General features: G+C 37.3%; 1 protein-coding gene across 2 annotated transcripts in view; it reads right to left on the reverse strand.

Annotated features, from left to right (window-relative positions):
* Window positions 1–11,111: 11,111 nt before the first annotated feature.
* Window positions 11,112–15,867, reverse strand: part of LOC135079881 (G-protein coupled receptor dmsr-1-like) — a 36,207-nt gene continuing 31,451 nt past the window's right edge. For both annotated transcript variants that reach the window (XM_063974507.1, XM_063974506.1), the window contains 3 exons: window positions 14,555–14,775; window positions 13,648–13,814; window positions 11,112–12,247 (listed from right to left, as the gene is read on the reverse strand). In XM_063974507.1, coding sequence (XP_063830577.1) covers window positions 12,024–12,247; window positions 13,648–13,814; window positions 14,555–14,775 — 612 coding nt within the window. In that variant the 3' untranslated portion in view covers window positions 11,112–12,023. The remainder of the gene's footprint in view (window positions 12,248–13,647; window positions 13,815–14,554; window positions 14,776–15,867) is intronic.

A 15,867-nucleotide genomic window follows, 5' to 3' on the forward strand; every position in this document is an offset into this window, starting at 1 on the left:
TATTTACACCTGTAGTCCCGTGCGATGTGCTTACCATGAGTTTACGTTAGGTGTGCTCGCTAGCGAGTACGTCAAAGAATCTATGACATGAAGATTTTATTTCTTGAAAGTAGCCGCTAGGGGCGCTGCACAATATGTCACGTACATAGCGCAGTCGCTAGCGTGCACACCTAACGTAAACTCATGGTAAGCATACGGGTCCCGTACGTAATACTTACGGGGCTATCCGTATTCACAAACGATGCTTGCTTAAGTGAAGCAGCAAATAGAAGGCACAGCGTTGAATAGAGCTACAGAGCTCAATCACAGGATTGGTTCGTGTGTCACCCTGTAGGTACGTCCACGCGCACTGTGAGACCTCATAGTAATGTTTGTGAATACGGGCGTAAGTATTGTGCTAATGTGAAATTGAAAACGGCCCTATAAGAATATTCGACGAAAATAAGTGGAGATTTTACCAGGGAACCAACTGCAGTCCGATTAATATATAGTATATGTCGCAGACGGTCATGAGTACGGACACTAAAGTGAAACGCAAGTGCGCCACCTAGCGGCGAATCGGCGCAACACCGCTTTGGCGCGCTTCGACAGAGTCGTAACGGTCACGGCGGGACGGATCGAACTCACTTTCGCTCCGGACGCCGACAAGAGAAGACATCGTCACGGAACTGTCCCACGTTTCACCTAGTGCCTATTTTATCGCTCGACGAAGTCTAGATTGTAATACTAAGAACTAAGTGCTGATTTTGAACTCTATTTGACGATCATTAAAAGTGTTCGAACACAAGTCTCATTCTCATTGCGCGATACCCTATTTCGCCCACAATATCTGAGGTTCGAATCCCTGACGAGCCGACATATATTTATAATCATCAAAATCTAAATCAGATTTTCTAAATATACAGGGTGTCCCGTAATGTAACGTCAAGCCGGAACTGGGTGTTGAGGCAAGTTGTGCTGGTTATCAGAAAAATATAAAAAAAAATCTATGTGGCATATTTTAAAAATAATAGGCATTTAAAAAAAATCTAAAAATTCTACTCCAGGTGACGGTCCTTTTGCTCGTGTTGCCACAAATCTTCACTTTTTCCAAATTTTTTTTTTGTTATGTAACCCTGAATAATGCTTCTCTAAATTGTCATCAAAATTACAAAACCAGCTGCTCCAGCTTGGATGAAAAAATTACATTATTCCCAAAAAAAATTTCAAAATAAAATTTTTGCCTAGTTTAAACTGACTGTACTGAAAAAAAAAAGTACTACGCGAGTGTGGCAAGTGACGTCATAATTTGGCGCATTTAGTAAGGATTCCAAAATGGTATAACACTTGGTAAATTTTTGCTGTAATTGTCGACAATTTTTGTTTTTTTGGAAATAGTCCCGATTTTAACTTTATCTACCTTGGTTAAAAATTATTATTCTAATGTGCCCAAAATTCAAGTTTCTGTGACTGACTACCTTACAGTCAGTCACAGAAACTTTTGTCACCATGACAGTAATTAGTAGTTGACATACTGTGACAAAAGTCACCCGTGCGCGCGCGCCTTTACTACCTGCTCTGCCTGCACTTGTACTTGGTAACAGGGATAATAAGGATATGAAGTTTCGGTTATGGATACGGTTACGGATATTAGAATAATATTATACCGGTTTCGGTTACGGTCACGGATATGAAATCATTTCAGATTATCCGAAAGTCTCGGATAATTTCGGTTACGGAATTATTAGAATTTCAAAAATGTAGATATATTACAAATAGCAAGATGCTGCGTGAGCGTGACCCACATAGCTACTTTATGTACCAACTAAGACGACACCTATGTATGATAAAGGTAAAACAGGCTGGCATATTAGATGGTGCCAGCGAATGCCAGACAAGTTGGTAACAAATATTAAGATTTAAGGTACAATTCCAAGACGGGCCGCAGACCGCAAACTGCAACCGCAAACTGCAAAACTATGAAATCGGCAGCGCGGCATTGCAGCTGCGGCGTGTATACTGCTGATTTCATAGAGTTTTGCAGTTTGGCCTTTATCCGAAACTATCCGTAACTTTTGAATCAGTTTCGGTTACGGTTATGGACATTTTTTTATTTCGGATATCCGATAGTTTCGGTTACGGTTACGGATATCCATAACATCCCTGCTTGGTAAGATGGCCCTCTCCGTCCCGCTCATACCTTTTAAAATGGCTTCTCCACCTCACTTAAGCCAGAAACATGAATTTTGGGCACATTAGAATAATATTTTTAACCAAGGTAGATAAAGTTAAAAACGGAATTATTTCCAATAAACAAAAATTGTCGACAATTACAGCAAGATTTTACAAAGTGTTATACCATTTTGGAATCCTTACTAAATGCGCCAAATTATGACGTCACTTGCCACACTCGCGTAGTACAATTTTTTTTCAGTACAGTCAGTTTAAACTAAGCAAAATTTTTATTTTGATATTTTTTTTGGGAATAATGTATTTTTTTCATCCAAGTTGGAGCAGCTGGTTTTGTAATTTTGATAACAATTTAGAGAAGCATTATTCAGGGTTACATAACAAAAAAAAAATTTGGAAAAAGTGAAGATTTATGGCAACACGAGTAAAAGAACCGTCTCCTGGAGTAGAATTTTTTGATTTTTTTTAAATGCCTATTATTTTTAAAATATGCCACATAAATTTTTTTTATATTTTTCTGATAACCAGCACAACTTGCCTCAACACCCAGTTCCGGCTTGACGTTACATTACGGGACACCCTGTATATGTTATAGTCAAACCTCGAAGTTCCGGCACTCCTAGGTTTGTCTAGTCAATCCTCAGGTCTGACTAGAAGTCTTAGTCAACGCCCAAACATTTCGGCCTTTGACTAAATAATGTTAGTCAAACCTAGGAGTAACTAATTTGGTCAGACAAAGGTCGAAACTCAATTTAATGAAATCGGGGTTTGACTAGTCAAACCTCAATTAAGACTTTAAATTAAACTATACTTAATTCTGATCTCGAACTTTATTGCATAGGCGTTACGACGGTCGGTTTTCACGCGCACGCGCAGCTATCTCTTTAGGTGAAGGTACGAGTAACTAAACTTATACAATAGAGGTTGGTTGTCAGTGTTTCTAGATCGATCTTGATTAATTACTAATTTTTAGGGTTCTGTTACCTTAAAGGATAAAAAGTTTTGACCCTATTATTATGACTTCGCTAAATGTTGTCTGTCACCAGGCTCGTACCTCATGAATCATTCACTTTAAAAATAAATAATTCAATAAAATTCTTAATTATTTAAGGGCATAATACAGCAAACGTGACTTGTTGCAGTTTTTTACTTGATATTAATTAAAACGTAAGCAGGTGAACCCCTGAAATATTCACATAATTTTAGTTGCATTTTAAAAATAAATCATAAAATTAATATTTAAGGGGGCTCCCATACAACAAAAGAGTCGCACGGAACCCTTTGTGAGCGAATCCGACTCACACATGGCTGGTTTTCTATTTGCCGTCTACTTTTGACCGAGTCTGTCAGTCGTTTCTAGGATTGACTAGGCAAAGCACGAAACAGATTATTTTAGTTTCGATGTTTGACTGAACCGTTTAGGCACTTCTAGGTTTGACTTAGTCAAAGGCCGAAATAAGAATTTACTTCGGGGTTTGCCTGAAGGCCTTGGTCAAACCTAGGATAGACCAGTCATTCCGCGAAGAGACTGCATATCGACCTTTGACTATGACATATACTTAAACTAAGTGTATAAGAAAATAACTATTTTTCAAAATTACACCATTTTCCCGGAACATCGATAAAAACATTTCACAGAAAAATCTTCGTCATTCCCTCCATAATTCCTGAGTATTCAATGTGAGATTCAATGAGACCTTTCTTACCTTAATAAATTCACTTGATCGCTTAACCAACGCCTTGTTATCATGTTAGGCTTTTCATTCTGATTTTTTTCTTCCACTTTTCTAAGAACTAAACATTTAGAAAATAAAAACAGAGGATTTATGTGTTCTACCTTTGTCAATGAAATAAAAACGAAAGACATTTATTTCAGATTCATTTACCCATTACCTACAAAACACACTTAACGCTAGATTCATGTAATTGTCTAAATATAAAAATCCAACAAAAAAGACTTGAAACCAAAACGATTTTTGAGTAAATATGCACCTCAGTTTTACTAGAATTGTAATACCTAATTAAACAATAAAGTCGCCGGACGTTCGAGTAAGAGCAGATTACGAAAAAAGCATGATCTTGCCAAAATACAAAGGCTTTACAGTCATAATACTCACTACTTGATCGTATTCTATACGATAATTGTTATAAACTCAGAGGGGAAATGTCCTGTTAAGATATCCAGACCATTACTTTATATGGCAGAAATATTCACGATACGGTTTTATTCAAATCTGAACCTTACTGGAATAAATTAAAATCTAATAATTTCGTAGAATTTGAATTTCTGATGACTATAGAAAGCAGAATCCATTGTATGTACAGCGACGGGGGACCGCAGCGCTCATTATACGTGATTTTGCACTGAATTTAAGTTGTAGAACTAACGCTTTGTATGCTTTATGAAATTTAGAAATTCAGCAATAATAGGGTGTGATTTTTGCTGAAAATCTTGTCCGTAACTAGGTTTTCAGGTTGACTTGTCGAGGAGAATATGGGATTGAACAAAATTTTACAAAAAAAAACCTCAGTAAGTATTAGACATTAGTGTCGTGTAATTTACGTTGAATTCAACCAAAAAGGAATTCTGTTCAAGCCACACAAAGACCCAAAATCAGTTGAAAAGGAAAATTGCGTAAAAATAGCGAGATTCACAAATTATTCATAATGCTTGTTTAATCTCATCTGTGTATGGCTGGAATTTCCATTTTTAGATATTTTTCTCTCTTTTGCCTTTTCGAATCTCAAAATTTGCTGTACTTATTTAGAATACAAAAAAGGAAAATGTACCTAATCCTCTAAATTATTATACCTATTGTTCGTTCGTTATCGTCTATTTATACTTTTGTTTACATTTCCCTTGTCTCCTAACGACCAAGTTAAATATCCCTCGCGTTTTGGATAAAATTTATTGTAAATAAACTCCAAATGACCAGAAAAGGGAGGAACATTCCGTTTTGACGTTTTGCAGTGAATTTAAAGATTTGCCGCGAATACAATCTTTCAAGAAGAGAGTGTACCTACTTATACATACCTTTAAGGCCGGCAACGCATTTGTAACTCCCACGGGGCTGCGGGTGTCTAACGCCCGTATTCACAAACATTACTATGAGGTCTCACAGTGCGCGTGGACGCACAGGGTGACACACGAACCAATCACAGAGCTCTATTCAACGCTGTGCGTTTGCTGCTTCACTTTGTATAGGTAAGCATCTATTGTGAATACGGGCGTAGGTATGTGTCTTTTATAAAAACGGCGGTAATCACTTACCATCAGGTGATAAGTCTAGGTACTTATTTGCCCCCTGTCCCATAAAAAAAAAGAATAGACCACTTCCAAACTAGTTCACAATCATGGCATCGTGCTATTTTCACGTAATTTGTGAAAATGTGAATTAATATGAAATCGATCCCCTGATCGATATTTCAGTTGGTAGATTAACTTTTACAAGGCAATTTTTTTTACGAAAATTTGTTTAAGATCTATTTCAGGTTCTGGAGTGGAGGCCGCGTACCGGAAAACGCAGCGTGGGACTTCCACCCACAAGTTGGACTGACGACTTCATAAATGTAGCAGGAAGGCGTTGGACACAGGCCGCTACCAATGATCAACATGGAAATCATTGGGGGAGGCCATGTCCAGTAGTGGACGTCCTATGGCTAAATGATGATGATGAATAATAATTTCATACTACAGTTTAGTTACTTATTCAGTTGTATTCTCCATTTTATCTTAATAGGGAATCACATGGACGAGTCTGACCGTCCATCTATTGAACATCCATTAATGAAATCTAGAAAATAGCATATAAATATTTTGGATAAATTGCCAGCAATGTCAGACCTTAGCAAAATGGTTTAGAAGAAAGTCGTGAATCTGGAAAAAGCAATGCCCAATAAAAGTGGTAAACTACTTATGAATAATGTTGTAGTTATTTACTATTGTATCTGTCAATACCTAAATGTGAAAATCCATCACAGCTCCACTCGTGCTGTGCCTCTGTGTCAAATAAAATCTAACATCATGAGTATTTGTGTGTGTAAGTAAATATACAGGGTGGAAATGATAAGTGATCCACTCTATTATTTCTAAACTATAATTTCTAAAATATCGAAAACCTGTTATAAGAATGCAATTTACGAGAACACATTTTTTAACACTTCTAATATTGTTCGAAGTGGCATCCTTCATGTATGGAAGCTGGAAACGTTAAATTTTCGGATAGATTCAGTATTTTGTAACCTAGTACTGATACTGTTTGATAGAACTCGTGAAGCAGTTTCAGGACCAGTATCATTCACCAGTTTCAGGATCAGTAACCAGTTTTTCGATAATCTTGTGTAGTTTAAAAATTATCGAGTGATCACTTTATCCTTTCCTTATCTTTTCCACCCTGTATAAAAGTATAGAAGAAAATATATACCAAGATATGTAATAAAAGGAAAACCAATATTTGAGAATAACAGCGCTCATTTTCCGAAACCTTCGGACTTGTACAGTCAATAACAATTATAATATTCGTAGATAATACCGGTATTGCCTATAACCGTCAATTTTCAGCCATAAACATGATTTACAGGCCATAGAGTAACGTTTTATGATATGAGAATGATACATTAATCAATTTATGTGTTTATCATCGCAGTTTATCACAAGGTATTATAGTTAGGTAATTTTAAAGCTATCGATAGATAAAGCTTTATGGGTTACATTCTGCCTTCCAATTCCAAAAATCGCTTAGGTAAGTATGAAAAAATTAAGGCTAACAACATTAAAACATGTTCAATGATAAAAAAAATATTGAAAAAATTAAGGCTAACAACATTAAAACATGTTCAATGATAAAAGAAATATTGAAAAATTCATTGAAAAAAAGCAGCATTAAATATTAAAAAAATGTTTTCTTTACGTAAATCGATTAAGTTACTGATTCTGAGTCACTAGTAAAAATTTGGATACTAATTGCAAAGTCACCCTGTATATGCATCCGCATGCCAAAATCCGCATCACAGGAAAAAGGCACTTTTTATGTATTTTCAGTACCCGTATACCCGTCTACGTAACTTATAAAGTAAGGGCGTTATTCCGCCCTTACTTTATATTCCGTAGAGCCAGAACGGAAGCCATAAGTTATCTTTGCCTGCTCATGACTGTTTGGGGTCTGTCCTAGTTTTGATAAAACGTCCTCACATTTTATTTACATTGACCTATGCACCTCCCATTCGTCGTTCCTTTTTTGTGGTTCCCACTTATAAATTAGATTTTTTTTACCGTTAACTAATCAAAGAAATGTTCATTCTAGCCCTATAAATCTTTATTGGTTTTCTAAGTACATGTCTAGCTTTTTGTTATTGATGTCGTAGTTTTATGTCCGTTTTCACCATCAATCTCTAATTTTTAAGTGACCCCTATGATGACACTTAACATGAATTTGGTGTCATAGGGGTCACTTAAAAAGTAGGGATTGATGGTGAAAACGGGCATTAATTTCGTAGTTTCGTATTTCGACCTATAAAAGTTATCTCAACGATTGTGGTATAATTTACCCATTGGGATATGGTTTAAAGTTCTTGGCATTCGCGGTTTGGATTTTAAAATCTTATATCTTAGGTAAGAACATAAACCATAAAGCTATGTAAAAAAAATACCTAATTACCTATCTACTTTACTCAACTCGAGGTTGATAACGACATGGATAGATACGCTCTAATTGCGAAATTGCTTGTTGTTTTACTAATCATTTCCAAAATATTTATAATACGAGCGTGTATTTTTACCCTAATGAATTCTCATTTCCTTTGCATGTATACCGGCCCTATTGACTTGGCAGTTTGCCAAGTTGCTATAATGTTTATAGCACATGGGCGAGCCTATCCTATAACGTAAACTATTGACTCTTACGCTGGATTGCACCATCTTACTTTAACAGTAACTATAACATTAATCGATGTTTTTTGTATGTAATTTGACAGATTTTTGACGTTTGTTAAAGTCATAGTAAGATGGTGAAACCCAGCCTTATTCTAAAGCGCTAAGATTCATATAAACCGAATGACACTGGATGAATGATGGTGTGTTGAATACGGGACTTCAAAGAAATGTTTCTGTTTGTAGCAGAATTTCAACATTTGGTTCGAATTTGTAGACTTGATGACCTTATTTTAGATTAAAGTACTTACTTAGATATCCATCCCAGTTTTCACAAGCTATAACTTTCTTTAAGATCTAAAGAAAAAGCAGGAATTTAAAAGAAAAGTGTTAAATAAAATTACTACAAAATAATAGAGACTGTCCGTCTGTACTATGTCCGAGACCGTCTGTACTATGTCCGAGACCGTCTGTACTATGATCAGGAAGTTAGACGGGTCTTACTAAACTGGTTGAGATATTAAACTGCTGTCCAACATGCTTATTTGTTGCCTGCCAGTAACCAGTGCATATTTTTTTCTTAAAAGTTACTTAAACCTTTGTTTTGTCTCCTGTCATCATCTTTGCACTGGAGGGAAGTCGAACCTTAACTTTGAACTCCTATATTCTTCTGATTAATTTCGTTGTCCAAAGATAGTTTAACTTTCCCCTTGACAAACTTACGTTCACTGGTTGGGTTTTTTTTTGGCGGTCAAGTTGCAGATCCTGGCTACACAGGAGTTGCAGCGGTGGGAACGAAAGGTGGGAATAGTCCCGTTTGGATAACTGCAAGTGTTTTGTTCACTAGATAGTGTACCTCAAGCATCTAGTTAATAAAACAATTAATCCTGCTTTTCGCATTTAACCTCAAGCTGAATGTAAACCGCAATCGGACGTATGTAAATCAACTAACTTAATTAATCTTCTTTACCCATTTTATGTCATTAATAACTGTGTCAATAGATTTAGGAAATAGGATTGAAGTTAAATTGTGATGTAAATAAGGGAATTTAAACTTACCAAACTTTGTGGTCGACCTTTTATGGGTTTAATAGTATCTTCTCGGAGATACTGTCATAGTCAAATGAAGCTTTAGCCACTCTACAGCTAAATAAAAGCCCAAATGTTCAGCATACCACTTTATGACGTCAGAAATGTACTTAATCTTTCGATCTAACATACCTACTTACACAGACAGACATTACAGAGCATGACCCATGCTGAGCGGTGTCCAATTTTGGTTCTGAATACTTGTACAACATCATCATCATCATTTCAGCTATAGGACGTCCACTGCTGAACATAGGCCTCCCCCAATGCTTTCCACGTTGATCGATTGGTAGCGGCCTGCGTCCAGCGCTTCCCTGCTACCTTTACGATGTCGTCGGTCCACCTTGTAGGTGGACGTCTCACGCTGCGTTTTCCGGTACGCGGCCTCCATTTCAGAACCTTGCTGCCCCATCGGCCGTCAGTTCTGCGTACTATGTGCCCTGCCCATTGCCACTTTAGCTTGCTAATCCGTACTTAATTACTTGTACATATCTGTGTTGTTGTTGTTGTTAAGTTGGAACCAAAATAAATATTTTTCTTACTTGTATAGAAAGGTTAATTCAATCGCATGTCCAATCGGTCAGTAATAGGTCTCCGAAATCTCAATCAAGTCCCTCGTTCATCGGGCGGATTAACGTACGGTTTGCTTACCGGCTCAACCCTGTAGTGATGACTTATCTATTATTGTAATGTTTAGCTTACTTATTAACTTTAGATCTGATTTTATTTTTCCAACTGTACGCATACGGATCAAAACAGCATACTGTAAATGATCCAATCCCTGCAATATTGTAGTCTGAGTTATAAAGTCTGACCCTGTATTTGAAATCCAAATCCATGGGTGGATTATAAGGTGCAATGTGCATAGTCTGTTCATCTATGGCATTAAATTGATTGTGTATCCGAAGAAAATATTGTTAGCAACTCGCAAACATCTGTTGCTTTGAACGTTTTTCAGGTACTTATTTACCCGTTTGAAAGTACATTGTACTTAGGTACATCATTAGTTACGCGTGACATAATTATTGGAATAAGAAAAAATGTACACAAATATTCGTAGATTCCGTTTCTTTGTATTTGCGATTGCGATCTTCTTTCATCTTTATTACTTCCAGATACGTATTTATTTTCATTTTGATTTTCCCTTGTCGCTACATCTTTCTTATACTGCTTTTAAAAGTATGATTATACTTAACTTACCTACTTGTAAATGTGTTGATACCATTTGAAATTATATTTTTTTTATTAATTTTGAACAATCATAGATTACATCTGCATCCCCTGGATGAGATTGTTTCTCGAAACAGCTACGACACAAAAACTAAACACAGACCGCAAAATCTGTCAGTTCTAAGTATTACCTAATTACGAGGCTTGCGATCCATTCATGCCTCTAATAAATAAAATTATCTTCCCCAGCCACTCGGTAAAGATGTCCCGGTCCCCCGTTACTCATAATTACAGTAGCCCAACCACTGAAACGGTTTACCCTAACCATTCCTAGCTTAGTCAATTTACATGATAAAAAGCAAACCCGCAATATTGTCGTGAACACAAAAGTACGTCGAGTTAGCGGACGCTCGTATAATTTACGACGGGTAAAAATACAGCAGGACATGACAAATTACCCCAATCTTTGGGACAAAAAACACACATTTCACAGTCGCATCGTCATAGAAGATTATTGACTAAGAGCTAGTGAACTCCAGAGTCTGGAGTAGTGGAGTTTTACTAGTAACGTAGGTCTGGAGTCCAGACCTACGTTATTTTATAAAAGCTGAATGAAAGTTTGTCAGTTCATGATCCCAACATAGGTAAAACGTTTGCATCATGCAGTTTGGGTAATCGCGGCTTTGTCGACGTTCTTACCTATGTTGGGAGCATGCGCTGACAGACTTTCAGATTTTCTAAATTAACGTAGGCCTGGCGTTCACTAGCTTCTAGTCTATTAGGTTTCAGAATCGGGTAGTAAATGAAACAAAAGTTGTGTATTTATATGAGTAACAAAATAAACTGTATAATCAAGAAATTACATTTAATTTCCTTGAGTCCAGTTTTAAAGCACAAATCAAAAATATACGTCATAATTAAATTAGTAATACATTGAACAATTATTTTATTTTGTTGCGAAGCATAAATTTATTTCTTCAATTTACACTTCTTGACACACTTTGCCTAAAGGCGTCATACTAAGCTTTTTAGGGTTCCCTACTCAAAGGGTAAAAACGGGACCCTATTTTTATTGTATCTTGAGAGCAATGTTAATTTCATTATTGTTTATCAATCAGACGGACATTCTTTTATTTTACTCGCATCAACATTTTGCAATCGACGCCATAATTGTATCTTAATTTTAGACATTTTATACAATTTTCCTTATTTATAAACATTCATAATTTCCAATTGTACAGGGCTTCTCAAACAATGCCAATATTAGCATTCGAAGATTAATTTGTCACCATTAAAAAGTGAAAACAATTTTCTTGCTGTCAAGCAGCGCAGCTGGATTTACGTAGGTGCCTGATAGATTTAATAATAATATAAAAATCTTTATCATAAAGATTCAGAACGGCACCAATTTCCTGCTTGTCATATACAATAGTCGAGCATTATCTAGGATGAAAGCTTTATACGATAACAAGATACGTATAAAGAATCAACATCTGCATGTTCCACATCTTGAAAACCGTCTCTTTATCTTAAAAGTCTTTAAACGATAACATTGGCCTCTTTGAACAAAAAAAACAAACTGACTGTGATGTCAAATACATCACAGACATTGTTCGCTCTCTCTGCCTTCTCCTAGAAGTCCAGGATGCAATGTATCACACATTGATCGGAAAATTCGGAAACTTCACAAAAAATGCTGCGTCACACTTCTGCGACACTTTTTTAGTCACACGTAAGTCGTCTGCAGTTCTGTGGTGGAACTTGCTCTTGGTGTAGGAGCACACCTATTCCTGATCATGTGCCCGAAAGTGGTTCTGAACTGGCGGGACATGGAGCAGTAGAGGACGAAGTTGATGGCCCCGTTGAGGAGGGCCAGTGCATCCATCATCTCCCCGAAGAGATCGTAGCAACGCTTGAAGAAGCAACGCCCGAGCACTCCGCTTAGAAGACCTGGAACAAAAACTTTTGTTATACCTACAGAGTGTATAAGTCCTTAAATATACTAAGGTAAGGAATATTCTGGCAAGAGCTAGGTTCTTTTGACAAATACCAACTTCAATAGACGCCATGGATGTGTACTTAGAAATTTCCACAGATTTCATTAATACTGTAAGGGATATATGACGGGCTTGGTGCGTAGGCTTAGCGTTGTGTCAAGGATTAATTTACGTATTTTGTTACCTAACCTTCCCTAGTTTAATGTGCAGGCATAAGTTCTCCGCGTAAAAAAGTAACCATAATTGCATGACTTTTTTGATGTTCTGTATGTGCAATTTTAGAATCTTATTGATTTCTATTTCAATCTAATTTGGAACAGAATTCGGGAAGGTTGAAGTTATACCGCTGTATATCATCGCTATGCAATACCACAATATTGCTCCATTCCTATTGTATCACGATCTTCAACTATTTTAACATGTTTGAAATCTTTAAATCGTTGCGAATCCGGGATTAGCTCGTTGCAATCAACAGTAGGCAGCTAACGGATTCTCTCAACTTTGTTTACAATTCCTAATTTATTGATGACTGAAGTTCCACAAGTTTTTATTCGCGTATTTTCTAAAATAGGTTTTTATACTTACATATTTCCCGTGTTCAATGAGCCTTGTGTATCTGTCAGTGGCGGGTTTGTTTATAAACCCAACGACTTTGATCTAATCGGATATGAAATTGAAATTGACGGGCAAAACAAACTTATTATTAGACCAGAATTGAAGCCAATGAAAATATTTTGATCTTCTTTGCCTTTTTATTGATCTGCACATAAAATTTGAATAATTGATGTACGGATTTAATCGATCATAAAGCTTATAAATAAATCTTTGTTACATATTGACGCACAACCTTGACAGCCTGTAATAAATGATCTTCTTTGTCTCGTCTCCACTGCTCTTACCTATGTCTTATTGTATGTTTTGGTGAGTAGATTTATACTTGGCAAATTATGTCAATGCAGTTCGTCAAGAAGTCCCACGTAGCTGGCTGCAGCCATCCACTACTGCCAGTGGACATGCAGGTATGACGCGTTATCGCCAAGAAAAAGGGCGGGTTTTAGAATCACGCTGACCGCTCGCTGATCGTCGGCGCTGACAGATCAATATGTATGTAATTGAAGGGAACGTTCCTGAGTGACGCTGATCGCTCGGCGCCGACGCTTCATACATTTCGGCTGTCAGCGCTGACGGTCAGCGTGCGTCAGCGTGACTCTAAAACCAGCCTTAAGGTACAGACGACAGCATATCAATTTAATTTCTGTGGGTATCTTATATGTTAGTTGTGGTGCTACTTTTCAACAAAAATGTGTACCTACTCTGATATGCTGTACCTCGAATAAAATCTAAATACCTCACCTAATATACCCTGCGGGAACTCCGTCATCAGGAACAGGAGGAGCACCGCGACCAGCATCTTGGTGGTCCGGTCGGTGCGCCGCTCAGCCTTCGATCTCTTCGTAGACTTCCTTGTGAACACGTTCTTTTTAGCATTGCCGTTCACTATAGTTGGGCAGGCGTTATACCTGGAAGGAAATTACTTTGTAAACATACTAGAAGTGTAATGTTAAATGATATGGGTGATGATACGTGTTGATGGGTAGGAACTGTTTGAATGGTCTTGAGCAAGCTAACAGCTTTAACTGAAAATTTAACAAGGATACCAACTTCTTGTATGCCAGGGTAAAAATAACTTCTCAGCAAGCGACAATTTGGTGTAAATTAAAATTCATATAGGTAAACAAACCACATCACTGCTAGGCATAGTTATCTCCTAATGCACATTCTAATTTGGAAAACAGGACCATATATGCAAGCGTTTGTCGTTTCGCAGGTACTGCTGCTACTGGCGAAACAATTATCTCAACAACAGACCATGTATAAATCATATTCTAGGGATCGGTGGAATAGGAATAAGCACGATCGTTACTCAGTTTCTCAGTAACGTGATTCTTAGAAATCTCGTCGCGTTTGAATCGGAGTGTGTACGGAACCTAAAGCGTACCCTCTGTTTCTATGGACACATTATGCTGTCTCCAAGGCATTTTTTGGAGAAACAAATTATCTTAGGACAAATGGAAGGCAGACAGACGTGCTCGGGGCAGGGCACCGACGAGATCGTCAGACGCGATGAGGAAGACGGTGGGCGGGAGTTTGCATCGTGCGGTCCACACAGCTTATGACCGCAGTCTGTGGAGGAACACTATCTGTGGTCGCGATCCTCATCAGCGAGGGACCGAGGACGAAGAAGAAGACAGAACCTTACCCTTTCAAAGCTTTCTTCCTGCTATTAGCTCGGTACAGCGCGCGAATGAGCCAAGCACTGATCAGCGTCAGGATGACACACGGCAACAGCTTGATGAGTACACCATGCACCCAGAAGTTGATCTGGTACAGAGTCCCATCGTAGTCTGAGTCCACGTAGTACACCTTCGTAGGAATGGTCCCAGACTGGTCCACAGTGAAGTCATTGTGGATTGTGAACACCTGTGGAAAATGAACTTTAAATTGGCTTGAATTAAACACAGAAAGCGTTAACGCTTCGATTAACAACGAGTTCATTTTTAGAGAGAGAAAATAGCAGCGTTGGAATTTTTTCCCTAAAATTTTATGACCTATCAACTTTTCGCATTTTTGCATAGTTAAAACAAACCTTCAGTACTCATTTCTGGGAAAAATTCGGAACTGTTTTGATAAAACTCAGTCGTTATCTACGCTTTGTTTAGGTACATTGTGCATTGAACCTACAGGCTACTTCCTTGTTGTTGCTTCCTTGACTTAATCATGGACATGATCATGGAGTCAGTAGTGAATGGTCATAATCCACAAAAAAAATACATTATTTATACAATAGGTTAAAGATATCTTAGTATAATAGACTGATGCAGTTTACAGACCAAGAGCTAAGTTAGTTTAGTTTGTGGACGCACAGGGTCACACACGAACCAATCGCAGAGCTCTATTCAACGCTGTGCGTTCGATTTGCTGCTTCACTTAAGCAAGCATCGTATGTGAATATGGGTGTCAATTTTCTATAGTTTTTAGTTTGCATACAAGGAAAACTAGCTATGCTCTCGGTCTGCAAGTACTTATTAAACTTTTGTTTTAAAAAAATATTAATAAATGACCGATTTGTTACATCTCTAATGAATTTTCAATGAAACAAGACACCAAAACCACTAAAGCTAAAGATAATGAAACTGTTTATTCTACACCCATCTGTTGAATTATGGATGTGTATTTAATAATCTAATTGACTCGAGTAGTTCAAGGCACGCAACCGAAATACACTCAAACCGCAAGAGCTTGATGGCGTCCGTGCGGTTTATATTGTTTACGCCCTCATAAACCTCGAAGAAATCGATTAATCTAAGGTGCGACTTTGTCTTACCACAGCCTGGAGAAAACAGACTGTGCAGTTGTTTTAAAATCTGATATTAAAGTTTTACGACTTCAGCTATCATAAATTCTTGGATATTTATCGTTGCACTCTATAACAGTGTTATAATAACACTGATCGTTTCTGTTTTCAGGATGTTAATTTCGTAAACAAACTGAAAACCATTTCAAATGAATGTT

This window comes from Ostrinia nubilalis, chromosome 17 (genome assembly GCF_963855985.1).
Source record: "Ostrinia nubilalis chromosome 17, ilOstNubi1.1, whole genome shotgun sequence".
NCBI classification, from domain to species: Eukaryota; Metazoa; Arthropoda; class Insecta; order Lepidoptera; family Crambidae; genus Ostrinia; species Ostrinia nubilalis.